The 20,954-nt window shown below is 39.1% G+C and overlaps 2 protein-coding genes across 3 annotated transcripts in view; both read left to right on the top strand.

The window, feature by feature from the left end:
* Positions 1-20,954, top strand: part of ERICH6 (glutamate rich 6) — a 46,131-nt gene that overhangs the window by 4,356 nt on the left and 20,821 nt on the right. Inside the window, exons 3-7 of one of the 2 annotated variants that reach the window (XM_050779772.1) lie at positions 182-273; positions 15,670-15,732; positions 16,009-16,064; positions 16,172-16,288; positions 19,750-19,848. In XM_050779772.1, the coding sequence (XP_050635729.1) occupies positions 182-273; positions 15,670-15,732; positions 16,009-16,064; positions 16,172-16,288; positions 19,750-19,848 (427 nt within the window). The remainder of the gene's footprint in view (positions 1-181; positions 274-15,669; positions 15,733-16,008; positions 16,065-16,171; positions 16,289-19,749; positions 19,849-20,954) is intronic. The other variant, XM_050779773.1, reaches the window with a different exon arrangement.
* On the top strand, positions 6,412-8,812 carry LOC126948235 (WD repeat and SOCS box-containing protein 2-like). Its single transcript, XM_050779784.1, has one exon. It carries the CDS (start codon positions 6,468-6,470, stop codon positions 7,653-7,655), a length of 1,188 nt encoding a protein of 395 aa, XP_050635741.1. The 5' UTR covers positions 6,412-6,467; the 3' UTR covers positions 7,656-8,812.

The raw sequence follows: 20,954 nt of genomic DNA, 5'->3' as shown, positions 1-20,954 counted from the left end.
ATGCAAACACACTGAGTTAACTTTACTGAAGAGATAAGAATGGAAGAAAATATTTCAAATAAAACAAAATCAGTATTTTCTATGTGCATTAATTAATGGATTATTAAATGTCCTATATTTAGAAGACCTGCTAACAACTATAGAGGTATACTGAAAACTAACATTTTTGTCAAAATTTCAGAAATATTCATCATAATTTGTCTCCAGGAATTCCAATATCAGTACAAACAGAAGAAAGCTGGCTCCAAGATTTGTTGGGTAAAGTGCAATCAAGTGAGTAGTTTGACTTCTTAGCTTTTCCTGGGAGGAGGGATTGCATATTGGAAGTATCAGAGGTGTAGAAGGCCAGTAGAGCCAGATTTTAATCCCAGCCCCAACACATACTAACCTTGTGATGTTGGGCAAGTTGCTTACCCTCTTTGAGCCTTACTTTCTTCATCTCTTGGTAATAGTCATACTGTCACAGGATTCTTATGAAGATCAAAATAAGATTAAATATTTTCAGTATTCAATAAACGGTAGCAATTATGTTCACATCAAGAAATAATCTGCCATTATATTTTTGATACATATCTTTATTTTTATTATAAAAGTAACATATGCACACTTTTTAAATGTCAAATCACTGAGAAGTAGACAATGTAATAATTAAAATTTTAGCTTTTCCAGTATATTTCCTTTCATCTTTTATATTCACATTTTATTTTAATTATTTTTTATTTTATGTCATTTATTCATCAAATGCTTACTGAGTACCTACCATTTGCCAAGCACCTACCATTTGCCAAGTACCTATCATAGGTTTAGCCTGTAATGGGGTATCAACAGTGAAAAACACAAACAAATCCCCTGTCTCAGTGATATTAACGTGTGGGAAGTGGAGGTGATGGTGAGAGCAATAATATATAGAATAAATCAGTAAATATGTAAAACATTAGATGATGTAAGTGCTAAGAAGAAAAGTAAAGCAGGGAAGGGGGTGGAAAGTGTCGGGGGTTGGAGGTAGGGTGCAAGTTTACACAGGGTGCCTGTAGAAATCTTTCCTGAGAACCTGAGGTGTTTGAGCAAAGACCTACAGGAGGTGAGAGAATGAGCTAGGACAATCTCACAGGAAAGGTGTTCCAGGCAAAGGAACAGCAAGTGCCTCCTTCTAGAACAAGAGGCCTGTGTGGCTACAGTGGAGTAAGCAAGGAGGAGAATCTTAGGGGATGAGGTCAGAGAGATCTGAGGACCAGATCTTTCTCACTGGGAGTGAGGTGGGAAGTTGCTGCAGAATTTGTGCAGAGAAGTGATATAATCCAACTGGCATTTTTAATGACTGCTAGCTACTGAGAAAATATGAGGGCAACAGCCCAGAGATTGAGCCCTGCAGCACTCCATTGTTAAGCTGGGGACATGAGGAAGAAACTAAGGAAAAGCATCCAGTGATGTAGAAGAAAAACCAGGAAGTGTCCTAGATACCAATAAAATTTCAAAGAGGCAGGAATGATCAACAGGCTCAAATGGTACTCAGAGGTTAGGAAGATGAGGACTGAGAACTGACTACTAGATCTAGCATGTAGAAGTCATTGGTTATGTGGATAGGACCAGCTTCAGTGTAACTGTGGGGATAAAAGCCCGATTGGAGTGGGCTCAAAAGAGAGTGAAATAAGTGTAGAATAGAAATGGAATCATACTCCACAGTCCCATTTCATTGCTAAGCTTTTAATGGTACAATGGTGTAATTAAAACATCAACATAGTCTTATTTTTTAAAAGTCAAAAGATACAAATGAAACAATAGTTTCTTTCAACTATTACCCTCAGTTTCAGATGTCACCACTATTATCATGTTGGTGTGTATCTTTCCAAATCTTTTTCTATTTTTTTTTTTTTTTTTTTTTTTTTTTTTTTTTTGAGACGGAGTCTCACGCTGTTGCCCAGGCTGGAGTGCAGTGGCGCGCTCTCGGCTCACTGCAAGCTCCGCCTCCCGGGTTCCCGCCATTCTCCTGCCTCAGCCTCCTGAGTAGCTGGGACTACAGGCGCCCGCCACCGCGCCCGGCTAATTTTTTGTATTTTTAGTAGAGACGGGGTTTCACTGTGGTCTCGATCTCCTGACCTTGTGATCCGCCCGCCTCGGCCTCCCAAAGTGCTGGGATTACAGGCTTGAGCCACGGCGCCCGGCCAAATCTTTTTCTAAGCTTTTATATCCGTATAAAAGTGTAGTAGTGTGGCCGCTTTTGTTTGCTGCTGTTATTTACATGAATGGTATCACACCGAATCTGTTGTTCTACTTGCTTTTTCACTTAATTGGCCTTGAAATTTTTTACCAGTAAATACAGGTAAAAATTATTTGTAATTGTTGCATAATAGTACATAGTATAGATGTACAATTATTTATTTAAAGATTCCCCAACTGATGCGTAAAATTGTTCCTAGATATTCATTTCCACAGTGTTACAGTAAGCTGCCTCCTCTTTGTGTACACACCCGAGTATTGCTCTAAGACAGATGCCAAGAAAGTGGGATTGTTAAGTGAAAAGTTACACATTTTAATCATCACCTTCCTAAAGAGCTGACCCAACATATGCTTCCATCAAAAGGGTTGTTGAGACCACCCTTTTCCTACCCTTTCCCATATAAGATATTGTAATTCTTTTAAATTTTTGGCAGTCTGGTAGGTGGAAATGATTATTTTATTTCTTAATTATTATGATTATTGCTAAGGTTGAGCATCTTGATAACAACATATTTTTTTTGGTTACTCGATTATCTTCTTGGAATTAAGCAAACAGTGTTCTTATCTTTTGCCCATTTTCCCATTGGGTTGTCTTGTCTTTCTTGATGTTTATTTTTTGGCGGCTCTTTACATATCTGTAATACTTCTTTGAATGTTGTATATGTTGCAGATTGCTCCTCCTAGTTTGTCTTTTACATTTGCTTGTGGTCATTTTTGTTATATATAATTTTAAATTTGATGTAAGTAAATCTTTTCCTTGTGATTCTCACATTTTGTGGTTTAAAAAGTATTTCCCTAATTCAAGAATATACGTATATTTTCCTACATTTTCTTCTAAAACTTCTAGAATTTTACTGTTTATCTTTAGCACCTTAATCAATATGGACTTCACTTTTGTGAATGGCTTAAGAAAATAACCATTGTTTTTCCCCCAAATTTTGTCCCTATACTACTCCTTAACCAGTCCAACCCTTCCACTCTGCTTCCACACACATACAAATATTCTGTTCCACTGAACTATTGGTATTTTCCTATACCAATATCACACTATCTTAATTTCTATGGTTTTACTTATTTAATATATGATAAACCAATCTCTCCCCTCCTTATTCTTTTTCAAAATATTATTCCCAGTTATTCTTGGGCACTTTTTCTTCCAAAAGTATTTCAGAATCAAAATTCCATTGAAAAATCCCACCAAAACTACATTGACTATGAAGATTAATTTGTGAATAATTGATACCTTTTTAATATTAAGTCTTGCTTTGCCGGAACCTAATGTACCTCTCCATTTTTTTTATGATCTTCATATATATATGTTGTATATACTATATATATGAGCCTCATAAAGCTCTTACTAGTTTATGCTAGGTATTTTATAGTCTTTCATTGATGTAACCAACCATTGGGATCTTTTTTCTTTTTTTGAGACAGAGTCTCGCTCTGTCGCCATGCTGGAGTGCAGTGGCGCGATCTCGGCCCACTGCAACCTCCACCTCCCAGGTTCAAGCAATTCTCTTGCCTCAGCCTCCTGAGTAGCTGGGATTACAGGCACAAGGCACCATGCCCAGCTAATTTTTATATATATACATATATATATATATATATATATTTTTTTTTTTTTTTTAGTAGAGACAGGGTTTCATTACGTTGGTCAGGATGGTCTCGGTCTCCTGACCTCATGATCCGCCCACCTTAGCCTCCCAAAGTGCTGGGATTACTGGCGCGAGCCACTGCAGCTGGTCAGAATCTTTTTTTCTATTGTATTTTCTAATTGGTTATTGTCAATCTATAGGAAAACTATTGATTTCTATGTATCAATCTTGTATCTGACCCCCTTGCTGTCCTTCCTTATTCATCCTAGTAGTTTGTCAGTTGAAAGTCTAGTGGACAATTACATTTCATGTGAATAGTGGCAGCTTGTTTGTTTGTTTGCGACAGAGTCTTGCTCTGTCGCCAATAGTGGCAGTTTTATCTATTCTTTATTGGTTTTACTTAGCAGTTGTTATGGTCTAAATGTTTGTGTTCCCCTCACATATTGAAACCTGATCACTAATGTGATAGTATTAAGAAGTGGAGCCTTTTGGAGATAATTAGGTCATGATGATGCAGCCCTCATGAATGGGATTAGTGCCCTTGTAAAAGAGGCCCCAGAAAGCTAGTTCATTCCTTCCACCATGTGAGGACACAGCTATAAGGCACCATATATGAACCAGGAAATGGGCCCTTACCAGACACCAAATCTACCAACACCTTGATCTTGGACTTCTCAGCTTCCAGAACTGTGAATATAAATTTCTGTTGTTTATATAAGGTACTCAGTTTATGATATTTTGTTACAGCAACCCAAACAAACTAAGACAGAAAATTGCTGCCAAGATGTGGGGATGCTGCTTATGAACCGAAACGTATCTGAGACAGGTTTCAATCAATTAACAAATTTTTTTGCCATGGTTAAGGACATGCCCAAAAGAGATTTAAGACAGAGTCACTGAAATGGTCTTTGCCTTCCTCCAAAGATGATTTTGAGGGCTTCAGTATTTAAAGGGGAAAAGCAGGCCAGAAGGAAAGGAGGAAGGAAGTGGCAATCCATGTGTTGCAGGAAAAAAGGAGCAGATAGGGGAATAGTCAAGTATGTATTCATCTGGCACTCAGTAAATCAGCACTTTATATAAGATAAAGTGAACATAGAGTAGCTACCCATGGAGATATTTAGCCTTTTATCTGTAGCTGTCTGCTTAGAACAAAAGAAAGGGTGGTTTCTTGCATGACTCAGATTTTAGCTTAATTTTTTCCTTGTGGCATAGTGAATTGGGTTCCTGAGTTTTTATTTTCCATTCACATTTCTTCTCCCTTTTCTTTTAAAAATGTTTCATCTTTCTGAAACACACCAAAAAATAAATAAATAAATTTTAAAAAATAAAATTTCTCAGAGAAAGCATTTTAGAAAAAAATGAGTCTGGTCTCAGGTTGTTTCTAATCTTTCATGGCTAAAATGGCTTTAGCAGTTTGTGAAGTCTCATGTCCTGTGAAGAAAAAATAGGGGAGGAAGGGAGAAAAACAACAACAAACAAAGGAACAATCCTGGAAAACTGCTGTAGGCCACATTACTCTGAAGTCCATACATCACTAGGCAGGTATGAAAGTGGCTTATGTGTGTAAATAAGGTTGTTGTTATTTTCTTCTAAAGTTTAAGTTTTCTAGCTTCAGTTTGCAGGGCTTTACAAAAGCACAGCTTAGTTTTCAGTGACTCCCAAATTGGGGAAAATGGGGGAGAAAAGAAGGAAAAAAATTGAAAACATTATTTTGAAGATTTGTAACCAAGAAAAATTAGAATTCAGTCCAAACTGTAGAAAATAATAAACATTGAAAAACATTAGTCAAAACAAGAATCTAACAAGTATACTATAGGTTTGGAAACATAATTTTTCTCTCTCCAGTTTCCCATTTTTACTAAAGACAAATCCTAATTATTTGTATACAATGCAGCAAGAATAATTATTTTTACATAAACTTTTAAATTGGCTTAGATGCAACTTTTGTTCTGTAGAAACAATCTCGGATAAGACTTTTTTTAAAGTTGAGCCCAGCCATGGATTTGTACCATCAAATACTATGAGTTGGGTGATCCTCTCTCCTCTTGAAGTTCCAAGATAAAACTTGGGGGTCCTAGGCCTGTCAGAAAATGATATTCTTTACTTACCACAGGTCAGGAACTCTGTACAGGGACTGTATGGACAAGTATGAGGCCAGTTTTCCCAAAGGGCTTTTATTGGATCCATAAGTCAAATTCGATTCCTTAAGGAAAGCACACCATTCCAGTCAAAGCCTTGGTAAACTAAACAGTTTCTCCAATTGTGTTCTGTCATAAATGAAAACAGATTCTTATTGCACTTATACAAATAACTGTATTGCTATAAGTTAAGAATGCTCACAAATAGTTTCCAAATTCTGGAGAAATCAGGTAGAAAACAAATGCACTCCAAATTTTGTTCTTAGGAGTGTACTTTACTCAATTGTTAAAAGCTGTAAATAGCTTAAAAGTTTTCTTGAGTCTGAAAAACAAAACAGAGGATCAGCAACATTTTAAGCAAAAAGTTAAAAAGATTACTTCGGACGGGAAGCTGCTGATGGCCTCTCTGGGCGGTGGCGGCAGCCAGGCCAGGGCGGGTGGCGCAGGGATGGCATGAGGGCCCACAGCCCGGGGGGCTGAGGCGCCCGCCACCTGCCACGGGGGCCACGCGTCCTCCATGGAGGCCGGAGAGGAACTGCTGCTGCTGGCCGAACTCAAGCCCGGGCGCCCCCACCAGTTTGATTGGAAGTCCAGCTGTGAAACCTGGAGCATCGCCTTCTCCCCAGATGGCTCCTGGTTTGCTTGGTCTCAAGGACACTGCATCATCAAACTGATCCCCTGGCCACTGGAGGAGCAGTTCATCCCTAAAGGGTTTGAAGCCAAAAACCGAAGTAGCAAAAATGAGACGAAAGGGCAGGGCAGCCCAAAAGAGAAAATGCTGGACTGTGGTCAGATTGTCTGGGGGGTGGCCTTCAGCCCATGGCCTTCCCCACCCAGCAAGAGGCTCTGGGCACACCACCACCCCCAAGTGCCTGATATCTCTTGCCTGGTTCTTGCTACGGGACTCAACGATGGGCAGATCAAGATCTGGGAGGTGCAGACAGGGCTCCTGCTTTTGAATCTTTCTGGCCACCAAGATGTCGTGAGAGATCTGAGCTTCACACCCAGTGGCAGTTTGATTTTGGTCTCCGCGTCACGGGATAAGACTCTTCGCATCTGGGACCTGAATAAACACAGTAAACAGATTCAAGTGTTATTGGGCCACCTGCAGTGGGTTTACTGCTGTTCCATCTCCCCAGACTGCAGCATGCTGTGCTCTGCAGCTGAAGAGAAGTCGGTCTTTCTATGGAGCATGAGGTCCTACACATTAATTCGGAAGCTAGAGGGCCATCAAAGCAGTGTTGTCTCTTGTGACTTCTCCCCCAACTCTGCCCTGCTTGTCACGGCTTCTTACGATACCAATGTGATTATGTGGGACCCCTACACCAGAGAAAGGCTGAGGTCACTCCACCACACCCAGGTTGACCCCGCCATGGATGACAGTGATGTCCACGTTAGCTCACTGAGATCTGTGTGCTTCTCTCCAGAAGGCTTGTACCTTGCCACGGTGGCAGATGACAGACTCCTCAGGATCTGGGCCCTGGAACTGAAAACTCCCATTGCATTTGCTCCTGTGACCAATGGTCTTTGCTGCTGCACATTTTTTCCACATGGTGGAGTCATTGCCACAGAGATAAGAGATGGCCACGTCCAGTTCTGGACAGCTCCTAGGGTGCTGTCCTCACTGAAGCACTTATGCCAGAAAGCCCTTCGAAGTTTCCTAACAACTTACCAAGTCCTAGCACTGCCAATCCCAAGAAAATGAAAGCGTCCTCACATACAGGACTTTTTAAGCAATGCCACATCTTGTGTTTCTTTGTAGCAGGGTAGATAGTCCTGTCAAAGGGAGGTGCTGGAATAATGGGCCAAACATCTGGTCTTGGATTCAAATAGCATTTCTTCGGGATTGTGAATAGAATGTAGCAAAACCAGATTCCAGTATACTAGTCATGGATCTTTCTCTCCCTGGCATGTGAAAGTCAGTATTAAAGAAAGAGATTCCACTTGCATGGCAACAGAGCTTTACCTTAAATCTTTAGTCCAGTTACGAATAGCAAGTGTTGAACTCTTTCTAGTCGTTTTGATTCAAAGTGCAGTTACTGATGTTGTTTTGATTATACAAGTAAGTAGGCCTCCAGAGCCTCTCTAGTGGCAGAGCAGCTCACACTCCCTCCACTGGGAAGGATGGCTTCTGCCTAGTACCTATCCTTGTGTTACTGATGCAGTGGTAGCATTGGTTCAAGTTCTCTCCTGCTGTGATCAGAGTTGCTTCGTCGTTAGCCAAGTGCTTTTCTTCTTGGGCTCCCTTCTGACCTGCAGGACAGTTTTCCTCGAGCCATTTGGTACGAGGTATTAATTTAGCTTAACTAAATTACAGGGGAATCAGAGGCCATGCTTCTGACTGATCCACACACTATTATTGGCTTTTTTTTTTTTTAAAAACAATGGTGTGCATGTGCAGGAGATGACAAATTTGTATGTCAGATTATACAAGGATGTATTCTTAAACTGCATGACTATTCAGATGGCTACTGAGTTATCAGTGGCCATTTATCATCACCATATTTATTTGTATTTTCTCAATAGTTTTGGCCAGACCTCAACAGATGTTAAGGTACAACTGTGTTTTTCTCGATTATCTAATAACCGTAGTACTTAAATTGAACAGTTGCAAAGATGTCTTAATTGTGTAAAGAATTGGTGTAGTCATGACTTTAGCTGATACTTTTATGTACGAGATCTGTCTCTGCTGTTTAACTTCATTGGATTAATCAGCTGGTTTCAACTCTACTGCGAAACAAAAATAGCTCCTTAAAAGTACTGTTCTCCTTCAGTGGCATGTAGTTATCTAATCAAGACACCTCATTCAAACAAAACCTGCCTTAGGAAAATTTAATATATATTTAATTATTTTAAAAGAAATACAACATCTTATTCTTTAGCTTTCTTAATCGGTGCTTTATGGAGGCCAGTGTAGCATTACATGACTCGTTGAGAAAGTTGAGGAATTTCCTCTACCACCTTTGTTGCTTGAAGAAAAACATGTCTTTTCAAAATGAAAGGATTTCATTGAAGGAAAAAAAAAAAAAAGATTACTTCAGACTTCTCTTAGTCTATGCAGTTAATTCCTGTTCTGCTTGATATTCATGAATATTTCAGCTTTCCATGGGTCCTGAAAGCTTTTCCTCTATTCTGATGTCACAGTCTCTGAAGTTATCAGAAACCTGCATTTGAGAACACCTGTTAAGAGTTTTATAGCTGATTATAAAACCAGCTATAAAACTTTGGTGCTTCTAAAGAGCACCAAAACAAGATAACAATTGCCTAGGGATGACAAAAGTTTTAGGGCGGCCATAATTAAAGACACAATTGACAAGAAAATTTGTTACCTCTGTTGTACACAATAATTTAACATAATTATAATTATTACTGATAATGTACATTAACTCATATCAAAATGATAGGAGTTTTCCATAATTTTGGAACACATACTAATAGCATATTTATACAAATACAGGCCAAAGAAAACCAAACATCATTTTATATTTGACAGTGCTTCCTGCATAATTTTTATACCAAATAAGCCAAATATGTCATTTTTGGACTTTAAAGAACCTAATATCTTAAAGGATTAATTAGATAGGAAAAGACATAATTTATAATTTGATTTGGAAAGTTTGTCAATTATCAAAGGTTTAAAACACTTGATATCACAAAATAGGATCACAGGTTATTGTAAAATAAGTCATTTCATTTAACCAAAGTGATAACTCAAGGATTTCAAAAAAAGAGCAAAAACCTTCATTCTTTGAGAGAAGAGACTTAATTTTCCAAATTATAAGCCCTAATAAAGACAATTTTGTTTTTCAAATTTTTATAAATATTCTATAAAATTTTAATCTTGACCATAAGATAGAACTTCCATAGCCTTTTGTAACCTTTATAAACTTTATGAAGGAATTGGTTAATGCTTCATGAAAACCTTGTTAAACTGACACAGGCACCTATATGCTAGTCTTATATCAGTGTGCTTTTGACTTGATGATTAAAGAGAAACTGAACTTATTTTATCCCTCAAAATTGGCCCTTATAATCTCACGGGCCCATCACTTCGATGATAGTCCCTGGGCCTTGAGAAGTGGAATAGCTTTAATTTCTGGCCCTGTGTCTCGGGAATGCAGTTTATTTTCATTGACATCTTCTACCAGGCCTGAAGATGGGGCCTTAATTGCTGTCAGTGTTTAAAATTCAGCAGGACTTGGTGTCGTCCTTTTTAGACAGAGTCAAAGCCCTGTAACTCAATCTCACAAGTACTTTAAAAGTGCATACAGAAGGATACACAGATGTAATAACCTTAATTTTTTAAAAAAATTTAATCTCAGCCTTTTTTCCTAAGCAAACCAAAACTTAATAATAATGTGACAACTTGATTATATAACTTTTTTTTAAGAAATCCTCTTATCATGACTTACACAGACCATTCATGACATGATTGGACTTTCTGGTTTGTCCTGAATATCCCTCTTTCTTAAACAATCAGTCATTCTACTCTAGGACTAAATTTACCATACAAGATTCTTTCTTTCTCATTGAAATTATTTCTCTTTAAGCTTTCTTACAAAAAACAAGCAAACAAACCTCTTTATTTTTATAACTTTCTTTACATCTCTCTTATTTCCTGGTTCCTTTTACATTGTTTAATACATGACCTTTAAATAAGCTTTGAATTAGACAAAAATTATTCATTTTTTTAAAAAGGACACCCTTTTTTTAAAAGAATATTTTCCTACAAATATATTTTTATTGGAAAATACCCAAATAATGAAATATCTATAATTTAACTTTAGATTCTAAATTATGATGAATTTGTCTACAAGTATTTATCCCATTACATTTACCTAATTATTTTAATTGTTTACCTGGATTATTTATGAAAACTGTGATAGTCATCATTTAAAGTTATGGAACTGCCATTGCAAAATTATAACTGAGACAGTGAAAAAGATTTGACCCAACTGATTCCATCTTGCTTTTAACCTCCAAGCTGTCCTTGTTCATTCCTGGGCATAGGCTGAACTAGCTTTGGGAGGAACTTAGTTTATAATTTAGCTTTGAAACAAAGATGATAACAGTCCTTTCCCAAAACAAACCTTACTGCTTGTGGACCAGACTGCCTAAAACCACAAGATTAGAAGTTATGGTAATCTTACTAAATTTAAGATGTAGCTATTTTTTATTAAATCAATATCAATGTCTTACTTATTAAAGATTATACAAGCAAAGATCATTTTGTCTTGAGCTGGGTTTATAGTTTTGTAACCCCTATGTCAGATATTGACATCTTATAGTATTTGGCAGGGATAAGTATGAAATTGCTTGATTAATAAATGCAAACAAAAATGTATGTTGACAATTCTTAAGACATTTCTAATATTACTTTACCAATAATTGAAAAGCTAGTTTATTTATTAAAGATTTTACTGAAGTTATGTAAACTTGAAAAAGCATTTGACTAGTCTTTTCTTTTTTCCTGATAAAGTATTCGATTCAAGTGCTTTTATTTTTCTTTAAGCCAATTAATTAGTGTTGTTTTATATCTTTTCAGTAATGAAACATTGTGTACAAAACACATGCATAGATATATTAGGCATGCCAATAGAAGTACATCTTATAGATTAATGAAAACCTTTTTTTTTCCCCTATGTTAGACATTCAGATTCTTGATAACCTATTTCACAACCCTAGGCAGTTTTCAGCTAAATAGACTTAAATTTGCATATTAAAGGAAACAACTCATGTGAAAATCAAATGGCAAAATTTATATCATAACATATGGAGAGAAAAAGTCTGGTGTGCTAGAGGGAGATTAAAGATGGATGCCAAATCAAACATAAAATTATAAAAATATTTCATAGTTTTGTATAAGGAGACCAATTTTATTTAGACAGTGACTACCTATCTTTTAACTGGATTGCTGAGCTCTAGGCAAAGCCCATGCCGAATCCTGGGTTTCCAAAAAGGGAGAATTATTATGAGGCTAGACCACATCATGTTTTCACAGTGCACGTAAAAAAAAAAAAAAAAAAAAAAAAAAAAAAAAAAAAAAAAAAAAAAATTTAAACGAAGACATTTCTAAGTGCCTAAACTACACCCTTCTTTAAAAACCCAAGAGTAGCCTCTGTTGCAGTAACTATATTAGTCAATAAATCAGGTAACAATACCAAAGAAAGCAGTTTAAAAGCTGAACTGAACTTGTCTGTTTACACTCTTGGAGTTCCCATAGGGAAAAACAGCGTTGTCCTCCAAAGGGAGTCTGGTACCTTCTCTGTTTTCTTTAAGGAACCCTGGGCTATTATAAACTATTTTAGGCCCCTCATGCAGCAGAGGATACAAGAGAAAGGAGAGACAGCAGAAGTAAATGAAGAAAACAGAATTCAGTCAACTGAGAAGAAAAGCACTTTTGCTCAAAAGAAAAGGGACAAGATTCTAGGAGGAAAAAAAATTAAAACATGAAGGCCTTTTAAATACAAACACACACAAGCACACATACACACACACATCTTGGATGTTAGCTTTTAATTAAGCTAATTTTAACCACTGAGCTTCTTTTAAAAAAATATTTTAAAATCTCATTACCATATTTCAGCTAGGAAAAATTACTGCTATTTCAGAAGTACCAAGTATCAAACCAGAAAGGGCTTGATTTAGGAACAAAACCCAGGCTGTTGTGGTGGAAAAAATAAGGCAGAACCTTATCTATGGAACTGCAGCATGAGGCAACAACCACTACTTTTGGTTTGGCCTGGCTAGCAAACAGGTGGCCTCATTATGTAAAGATATAAAATATATGTTATATAAAAGATATATGTTATATAAAATAGTTACCTGCCTTCCAGTGTCATAGAAGCAGGACAAAAATGACTTCCTTGTGTTAGAAGCAAGTAAAACTTCAAAAAAAGAGAAGTTGTACAGCAAAATAAACTTTGGATCATGACCAAACTTGAGATCAGGGATTCTCTGGAGGGGGTGCTTCCAAGCCTCAGCAAATTGTCCTATTGGTTTGAGCCATACAGATAGCTCAAGCTAGTACCAACCACCAATAGAAGATTTGTCAAATATCAGGGATACCTCCACTCAGAATTCCTCTGTGGTTACCAAAATGTGAACCCCGAAAATCTGAGACAGGCCTCAGTTAATTTAGAAAGTTTATTTTACCAAAGTTGAGGATGCGCACCTGTGACACGGCCTCAGGAGGTCCTGGCGACATGTGCCCAAGGTGGTCAGAGCACAGTTTGGCTTTATCCATTTTAGGGAGACATGAGACATCAATCAACATATGTAACGAACATTGGTTTCGTCTGGAAAGGCGGGACAACTCAAACCTAGGAGGGGGCTTCCAGGTCATAGGTAGAGAAGAGACAAAAGGTTGCATTCTTTTGAGTTTCTTATTAGCCTCTCCAAAGGAGGCAATCAGATATGCATTAATCTCAGTGAGCAGAAGGGTGACATTGAATAGAATGGGAGGCAAGTTTTCCCTAAGCAGTTCCCATCTTGACTTTTCCCTTTAGCTTAGTGATTTTGGGGCCCCAGTATATTTTCCTTTCCCATAAGCTACCCAGTGTAGGGCATTTCGTTATAGCAGCCCAGATGAACTAAGACAGCAATGTATCATGGACATCTTTCCATGTCAGGAATGATTGACCTAATTCTTTGAAATTACTGCATAATATTTCCTCATATATAGTTATTGTGACTTATGTAATGCTAGACATATTGGGGTTGTTCTTGTTTTGTTTTTTTGTTTTTTTTTTTCTTTTTGAGCTCTTCCCTATAACAAATAATGTATTAGTAAAAATCTTTGTGCATTAATTTTTTAAAATACCTGTGCCGGCATTTCTGTAGATAAAGATGCCTGAAACATCTTTAAAATTTTTTCAGATGATCCACGTTGTCCCCCACCTCCCCAAAATAGATCAACTTCTTTTTTAAAAAATTTATTTATTTATTTACTTTTTGAGACAAGGTCTTGCTGTGTCACCCAGGCTTGAGTGCAGTGGCATGATCTCAGCTCACTGTAGCCTCAACCTCCTGCTCAAGTGATCCTCCCACTTTAACCCCCAGTAACTGGGACCACAGGCATGCACCATCACAATCAGCTAATTTTTTTCATAGAGACCAGGTCTCAATGTTTTGCCCAGGCTGTTCTCAAACTCCTGGACTCAAGTAATATCCCCCACCTTGGCCTCCCAGGGTTCTGGGATTACAGGCATGAACCACCACACCCAGCCTGAATCAACTTCTGAGGCATATCTGTCTCCAACAGCAGCCCTTGCTCTCCTGGCTTTGCTAAGAAAATAAGTCCCTTGCACTTAAATAGCCTCTTTACTTTGCCTCTGTCCCATTATAGGTTGCTCGCATTAGTTTTTCATCATTCCAATGCCATCTGCTTTAAATCTTCTAGACATTTACTCAAAGTTGCTGATTTGTGGATGGCCTTCTTCCCCATTTCCAGTGCTGCTCTGGAATCTAGATAGAGTAATCCTGGTGTTTTACTTCACTGTCTTGAACTAGAATCCTCAGCACCCTCCTACCTAAAAAATCTCATGAAGAATAACAGACATACAGTAGATTGATTGTACTTAAAATAAGCAGAAAATAAAAGGGTATGCAAAGCATGATTATAACCAAGGAAAATATTAATCTGTAGCACAATAGTCCCCTCTTATCTACAGTTTCATCTTCTGTGGTTTCGGCTGCCTGCAGTCTGAAAACGTTAGTGGGAAATTTCTGAAATAATCAACACGTAACTTGTAAATTGCATGACATTCTGAGTAGAGTGATGAAATCTCTCACTAGCCACTCTGTCCTGCCTGGGACATGAATTATCTCTTTGTCTGTTGGAGTCACTTAGCAGCCTTCTGATTATCAGATTGACTATAGTGGTATTGCAGTGCTTGTGTTCAAATAACCATTAATTTCTTTTTCTTTTATTTCATTTTATTTATTTTGAGACAAATATTTGCTTGGTAGCCCACGTTGGAGTACAATGACACAATCTCAGCTCACTGCAACTTCTGCCACGGGTTCTACAGGTGCCCGTCACCACACCTGGCTAATTTTTGTATTTTTAGTAGAGACAGGGTTTCACCATGTTGGCGAGGCTGGTCTTGAACTCCTGACCTCAAGTGATCCACCCACCTTGGCCTCCCAAAGTGCTGGGAATACAGGTGTGAGCCACTGTACCTAGACCTCAGTTTCTTAATCATGGCCCCAAAGCTCAAGTGATGTTGGCAATTTGGACCTGCCAAAGAGAATCCATAAAGTATGTCCTTTAAGTGAAAAGGTAAAAGTTATTGACTTCATTTAAAAAAGAAAAACATAGTATGCTGAGGTTGCTAAGACACATGGTAAGAATGAATCTTCTATCTGTAAAATTGTGAAGGAAAAATAAATTTGTGCATAGTAGGGTCTGGTATACCTGCAGTTTGAGGCATCCACTCAGGATCTTGGAATGTATCCCCCTGCAGATCAAGGGGGACTACTGTATTCTAGGACTAGAAAGGAAGGGGAAACATTTTAAAATGTGATACATAGAATGCTAACTTTCCTTTGTTTATTCCTTATTGTTGGCAAAATGTTATTTGGAAAAAGAGACAAAAGATTAAAAGACAAAAGAAACATAGTAAGGGTACTTATTTTTCCAAGAGATGTATATTCTTTTATATTCAGCTTCTTTTCTACTTTGTCGGATTGATGACACATGTACACTGTTTTCACAGGGAAGAAAACAGCCTCTAAAGTGAAGAAAGCTGAACCTCAATGTCTGGCATCTAAGTTAAGAGGTAAATACATGTTTGGCATCATCTCCTTTTGCTGGCAAAGGTAAACTACCAGTAGGGAATCACCTGAACTTGCACAGAGCCCATCTGCTTTGAAAAAGGACTCGCCTAAGAACAGGTGTAAGAAGGTGGCAAAAACGTCAGGGTTCAGGGCATCTGAACAGTGTGTGTGTGCTAAGCCAGGAGGATGATAGTGGGTGTGAATCCCCAAATTACAGAAGTGGAATGCACTGCACAAAGGCTTTAAACATTTCTTATAAATCTATTCTTTCTCTTCAGAAAAATGGGTAATTAATCCAGAAGAGCCAAAACTAAATATTTTGTATGAGCTGGAGGTAAGAAATGTTTATCATGCTAACTAGTACACTGTTCTCATAGTAAAAATGGCTTATTCAGTCTTCAGTTATTTCCCCTCGCCACCCCTTTCTCTGTTTAAATTTAGTTTAAGGAAGACTTCATAACACTATTCGAGCCTTCTCTAAGAACGTTACCCAGCATTGGACCACCAACCATTCTGGCATACAAAGAAGAGAGCTCCAATTTAGACATTAACTTCAAGGTGATTTTAATTCATGCTTTTTATTATTACTCTTTTAAAATGACATAAAAAAAATAGTGATTTGCACAATAGACAGTGAAAAGGCTCTAAAAGGAAAAAAAAAAAAAAAAAGCCAAAGAGCTCAATTACTTAGAATAGCACTTACAGTGACTGTGTTAGTTGCCTAGGGCTGTTATAACTAGTACCACAAACTGGGCGGCTTAAAACAACAGAAACTTACTGTCTTGTAGTTATGGAGGCTAGAAGTTCGAAATCAGTGTTTTGGCAGGGCCAACATATAGGGGCAAATCCTACCTTCCCTCTTCCTAGCTTGTGGTTGTGGCAGCAGTTTTGGCATTCCTTGGCTTGCAGCTGCATCACTCCAATCTCTGCCTCAGTTGTCACAGCATCCTCTCTGTGTGTCTGGGTCCAAATGTCTCCCTTTTCTAAGGACACCAAGTCCAATTGGATTCGGGCCCACTCTAATGACCTCATCTTAACTTGATTACATTTGCACAGACTATTTCTCAATAAGGTCACATTCACAGGTAGCAGGAGTTAGGACTTCAATGTATCTTTTTGGGATACACAATTCAACCCGTGAGAGTGGCCGCAAAGCTTGGAAACAGGCCAGACGCAGTGGCTCACACCTGTAATCCCAGCACTTTGGGAGGCTGAAACAGATCACTTGAGAACAGCCTGCGTGACAGAGCGAGACCCCCTCTTTAAAAAAAAAAAATTATTATTTCATTATTATTTTTCGAGACAAGGTCTTGCTGTGTCACCCAGGCTACAGTGTAAGTGGCACGATTGTGGTTCACTATAGTCTCAACCTCCCAGGCTCGAGCAATCCTCTCACCTCCGTGTCCCAGGTAGCTGGGACCACAGGTGTGCACCACTATGCCTAGCTAATTTTTTAAATATTTTGCAGAGATGGGTCTCACTATGTTTCCCAGGCTTATTATTTAAAAAAAAAAAAAAAGAAGAAGAAAAAAAAGAAAAAGAACAAAGCCTGGAAACATGGGTGAATATTTGCCATGTTTGGTCATGTGAAGTGACCAGTTAATTCCTGTACTTGAAGGGCAAGAGAAAGGTTACCTCAAGTAATTCCAATAAGATGGTGCAGCACCACACTGCCGCTAGAGGGGTGAGGGACTGACTGGTGGAATGGTTGTTTCCAAACCTGGATTGGACGCCATGGCCATGTGGAGAGAACTGCTCACTCCCCAGATCTGAGAACCCTTGATGACTTCTTCTTGGGTATAGTAAAGGTGCAGGTTTATTCATTAACACTAGGGGGCACGAATCATGCAAGGCAACACATCATGGATGCACGTGTAGAGATTAGTGGAAATGCTGTATGGATGCGCTGAGGTGGTGTTCATTGCTATTTTGTACAGCACATTGAGCTATGCAATCTAGTGAGGGGAAACATTAAGTATATCATGTAATATAATATCTATAAACATTTACTCTTTATATTTACCCAGGTTACTTTATGGTCACTCAATAGACTCTTCAGGCTGAAATTCTTTTTTCTTTTTATTTATTTATTTAAAAGATGTGGTCTCACTATATTGCCTGAGGTGAGGTGAACTCCTGAGCTCAAGCAATATCCCTACCTTTGCCTCCCAAAATTCTGGGATTACAGGCATAAGCCATCACTCCCAGCCCTGAGATTCTTTAAATGTAGTGCCTTCCTTTTTCTGCACCACAAAGGTTTGTATCTAGGGTTGTGTCTGAGGTTATACTCTCCTCCCGCAACACCCAGAGATGGGTCTTACCATGGGGAAGGCCTTGCGGCTTCTCCCCCAAGATGTCCCTAAACTTGGACGAGGTTGGCACTTGGACGAGGCTGGCTCCTCCTGCTCCTCAGCAGGTCTTTCAGGTCTAGTGTTGATGCCAATCTAGTGCAGGGGTAGCAGCAGCTGGCTTGCCCAGCTCTTCTCTCTAGCACACCCTCTTCAGGTGAAGATCCCAACTCCCCTCATGGTGTTTTTGTTTTTGTTTTTGTTTTGAGATGGAATCTCACTCTGTCACCCAAGCTGGAGTGCTGGAGTGCAGTGACGTGACCTCAGCTCGCTGCAGCTTCTGCCTCCCGGGTTCAAGCAATCCTCTCACCTCAGCCTCGCTAGTACCTGGGACTACAGGCGCACACCACTATGCCTGGCTAATTTTTGAATTTTTAGCAGAGACAGGGTTTACCATGGTGGTCAGGCTGGTCTCAAATTCCTGACCTCAGGTGATCCGCCTGCCTCGGCCTCCCAAAGTGCTGGGATTACAGGTGTGAGCCACCATGCCCAGCCTCCCTCATGGTCTTTTGAAGTATCTCCATCTTGCTTCACCCCAAGCTGAGGGCAAAAGGACAACGGACTGAGGGGCTCACTACCAAGTCCTTGTATTGAGCAGGTTGTGAATGGCTTGGTATTGCCCAGCTCTCTTTCTCCCCTACTCCATCATTTGATAGCTATCCTAGATTTTCCTCCATCATCTCTCTAAAGCAAGACTTCCCTCTCCAAGCATTCTGCTTTTAGCAATGTGCAGTACTTACTATTGGGGAGTTTCAGTGGCCTAAATATGTTGGACCTTACTCTGGGGTAGTGAATCCCTGGCTGCACTAGCCACCTTAGTCACTTTTTAGCCCTATGTTGGGCATTTTTGCCAGTCTCAGAGAATGGTTTCCATGCCATATACAGGTGCCCTGGTGGTGTTAATGGTCTGCAAGTCATGATCTAGGTCTCTTCCTGGAGGCCTGTACTGAGGCTTGGCTGCTTACCTGCTCAGGAGCCTGTGCAGTCACAGACATGACCTCAGGTCATTGACATGCCACAGTGTATCAGCTCCACATTGGGTCAGCTGAGCCCCTAACTCCCAATCTCTCCCTTGTTTTGCCTCGCCTCCTCCTCCCTGTTCTGAATTACCTTCACAATACAGACAAAATTCAGAGCTCCCACCTAGGCTCCCCTGGAGAAGGGACTGTCATTTATTTTAGAAAGTTGGTCATTGTACATGTTGACCTACACAGTAATGTCAAGGTTTTTTCTTACTTGCCACTTCTTGAAAGAGTTAACGATGTTCAAATACCTTAGACGATTTGCATAAAATCCAGTGTGTGTTATCCTTGTCTCTTGCATCTAGGTATATAATACACATTCCCCTCCCCAACAAGAGACTCTGGTATCCACAGTGAATTCATTTCTGCAACTTTCTTCTTATACGAGGGAGGCATCCCGAAGACCACACACTTCCTAATAGGCTCAGCTCTGCTCTGGGGAATTGCACCAGACAAAGACCTGCAAAACACCACCTCAGGCTCCTCAAGCCTCACCAGCCCTTAAATGGAAGTGATATCACATCCTGGCACATCTCATCACCACTGCTGTTGCATTCACTGACCGTGCCCAGGGTTGTGCTCCTGCTGCTCTCAGAGCCTCTGGGCCTCTTTGTAGGGACTTCTTTAATTTTTTCCTCTCTCTCTGAAGGATGAAGAGGAGGAGACATCACCCAAATGTGAATTTTGTGGAAGCGATCTAAGAGCATTTTTTTCTAATGTGGATGTTTGCTCTGAAGCAAAGGGGCATGTAAGTTCTAAGGCAGGTTTGTATGTAGTATTTTCTCTTGCATCTTTCCCCTGCATTACCATTTTTAAAAGAGTTAGGCCGGGCTTACTTTGGAAGGCCGAGGTGGTTGGATTGCCTGAGCTCAGGAGGTCGAGACCACACTGGGCAACATGGTGAAACCCTATCTCTACTAAAATACGAAAACTTAGCCGGGTATGGCAGCGTTCACCTGTAGTCCCAGCTACTTGGGAGGCTGCGGCAGGAGAATTGCTTGAACCCAGGAGGCGGAGGTTGCAGTGAGCTGAGGTCACACCACTGCACTCCAGGCTGGGCAACAGAGTGAGACTCTCTCCAAAAAAAAAAAGAGTTTTGTGTTAGCTGTCAGGGAAATGCAAATCACAAGCGTAATGGGATACCACTTCACACCCACTAGGATGGGTATAATTTAAAAGACAGATAACAATAAGTGTTGATAAAGATATAGAGAAATTAGAAGCCACATGTACTGCTGAGGGGGAATATAAAATGGTGCATCACTTTGGAAAACAGTCTAGTAGTTCCTTGAAAGGTTCAACATACGGTAACCATATGCCATCAGTTCTATTCCTAGGTTTATATCCAAGAAAATGGCAACATATGTCCACACAAAAACTTGTACAAAAATGTTCACAGCGGCATGATTCATAATAACCAAAATATAGAAACACCCCGACTGTCCATCAATGGATGAATAAAATGTGGTATATCCATACCATGAAATATTATTCAACCATAAAAAGACATATGAAGTACTGAAACATGTTACCATATGGACAAACCCTGAAAACATTATGCTAAGTGAAAGAAGCCAGACATAAAGAGTGCCACATGTTTTATGGTTCCATTTTATAAACTATACAGAACAGGAAAATTTAGAGAGACAGAATGTAAATTAGTGGTTGCCAGAGGCTGTGAAGAAGAAAGGAGAGGAAGTGACTGTTAGTGAGGACAGGTTTCAGATTCTAAAATTGATTGTGATGATGATTGTACAACTCTATGAATATACTAAAACAAATGAATTATACTTTTTAAATGGGTGAATTGTATGGTATGTGAGTTATATCTTAATAAAGCTGTTACCAGAATAA

The sequence above is a fragment of the Macaca thibetana genome, chromosome 2, assembly GCF_024542745.1.
Source record: "Macaca thibetana thibetana isolate TM-01 chromosome 2, ASM2454274v1, whole genome shotgun sequence".
NCBI lineage: Eukaryota > Metazoa > Chordata > Mammalia > Primates > Cercopithecidae > Macaca > Macaca thibetana.
Note: the sequence above shows the minus strand (reverse complement) of the source record. Positions and strands in the feature narration are given on the sequence as shown.

Excerpts from the sequence above, each read along its gene's own strand:
- LOC126948235 (XM_050779784.1), top strand. The coding sequence starts at position 6,468 with ATGGAGGCCGGAGAGGAACTGCTGCTGCTGGCCGAACTCAAGCCCGGG.